General features: G+C 37.0%; 1 protein-coding gene across 1 annotated transcript in view; it reads left to right on the plus strand.

Moving 5' to 3' along the window:
• The window catches only part of FAM179B (family with sequence similarity 179, member B), a 164,925-nt gene that overhangs the window by 48,095 nt on the left and 114,740 nt on the right, over positions 1-2,090 (plus strand). The window contains exon 3 of the mRNA XM_011996232.1: positions 644-778. Coding sequence (XP_011851622.1) covers positions 644-778 — 135 coding nt within the window. The remainder of the gene's footprint in view (positions 1-643; positions 779-2,090) is intronic.

Below are 2,090 nucleotides of genomic sequence, written 5' to 3' on the forward strand. Positions count from 1 at the left end.
AATTTTTTTTTAAATCATACAGTTTCAGAACTACAAAGGATGGGCTCATTTAATAGATGAATACACTAAACGCCAGAGGAGTCATTACCACCTTTTTTTCTTTAGACTTATTCACCTTCCCAGGAATAACCTTAACCAGACACAGGAGGGGAAATGGGAAACGTGTCTGGATAAGCTTAGAATCTACGTGAATACCGTGTGGTATATTAGAAAAGAAAAGAGGTTGCAGTGAGCCAAGATCACACCACTGCACAAAAAAAGTAAAATAGAAAAGAAAAGAGTTTGGCCATGGAGCTTTTTGGGTAGTGCATATACTACAAATACTGGGAAGAAGGAAAGCCAGGTCTGGAGACACATTCCATGCTGAGAGAAAGAGTGTAGGAAGAAGCTGCTTCTGCGGATATTTTTCAACATACCTATCTTTTCCGTTATTTGCTAGTCTGTCTTCTGTCCTTTAACTCCTGCCACTAATCAGATTTTCTAATATCAAAAGCTTTATCCCTTTCTTGCCTGCCTACCTCACTGCACTTATACACTTATATTTATTTCCACCTAAATTGCACTAGTATTTATGAAATAAGATGTATTCATGAAATAAAGTTAACTTTTGCTTTTATGTTTTCTCCCCTCCTTTCTTCAAAAGGTACTACTGGGACTCATCAAACAAATCTTTCTGGGAAATGTGCACAACTTGGATTTTCACAATTATGTGGTAAAACTGGCAGTGTGGGTTCTGACTTACAATTCCTAGGGACAACTAATAGTCATCAAGATAAAGGTATAAGTTCCAAATTTACTTGGAAACAAATGATTTGTAAATATTATGTGGGGATTCCGACACTAACTTATATGATATTTTGTGCAATCATACTCATCACAAAAAGAAGGATTTTGTTATATTTTTAATAACTTTTTTCATAATTGTTACCCTAAAGTATTAGGTTTTATAATCTTTATGTAAATACAACTGATTAAAATTAGAGTTTAGATACTCATGGTGGAGATGAGTGTTGCATTTGCTTTAATATATGCATAATAGTGGTACATATTTGTGGGCTACATGTGACATTTCGATATACAATGTGTAATGATCAAATCAGGGTATTTAGGATATGCATCACCTGAAACATTTGTCATTTCTTTGTGTTGGGAACATTACAAATCTACTCCTGTAGTTATTTTGAAATATAAATTATTGTTAACTCTAGTCACCTTATTATGCTATACTGAGCACTAGATCTTATTCCTTCTTATTTTATTTTATTTATTCATTCATTCATTCATTCATTCATTCATTCATTCATTCATTCATTTATTTTGAGATGGAGTCTTGCTCTGTCGCCCAGGCTGGAGTGTAGTGACAGGATCTCAGCTCTCTGCAACCTTCACCCCTACCCCTGGGTTTGAGCAATTCTCCTGTCTCAGCCTCACAAGTAGCTGGGACTACAGGTGTACGCCACCATGCCCAGGTAATTTTTGTATTTTTAGTAGAGACGGGGTTTTACCATATTGATCGGGCTGGTCTCAAACTACTGACCTCAGGTGATCCACCGCCTCGGCCTCCCAAAGCACTGGGATTATAGTCGTGAGCCACTGTGCCCGGCCTCTCATTTTATTCTTGTATGCATTAACCACCTTCTCTTTATTAACCCCTTCTCATTGCCCTTGCCAGCCTCTGGAAACCATCATTCTGCTCTCTACCTCCATGGGATTAATTTTTTTTTTCTTTTTTAGCTCCTCATAGGAGTGAGAACATGCAATATTTGTCTTTCTGTGCCTTACTCATTTCACCTAAGATAGTGTCCTCCATTTTTATACAGGTTGTTGCAAATGACAGGATTTCATTCTTTCTATGGCTCAGTAGTACTCCATTGTGTATATGTACCACATTTTCTTTATCTGTTCTTCTGCTGATGGACACTTAGGTTGGTTCCATATCTTGGCTATTGTGAATAGTGCTGCAATAAACATGAAAGTGCAAATACCTCTTTGATATACTGATTTCCTTCTTTTGGATATATGCCCAGCAGTGGGATTGCTGGATCATATGGTAGTTGTATTTTTAGTTTTTTGAGGCAGGGTCTCACTCT

The sequence above is a fragment of the Mandrillus leucophaeus genome, unplaced genomic scaffold, assembly GCF_000951045.1.
Source record: "Mandrillus leucophaeus isolate KB7577 unplaced genomic scaffold, Mleu.le_1.0 Scaffold505, whole genome shotgun sequence".
Classification (NCBI taxonomy): Eukaryota; Metazoa; Chordata; class Mammalia; order Primates; family Cercopithecidae; genus Mandrillus; species Mandrillus leucophaeus.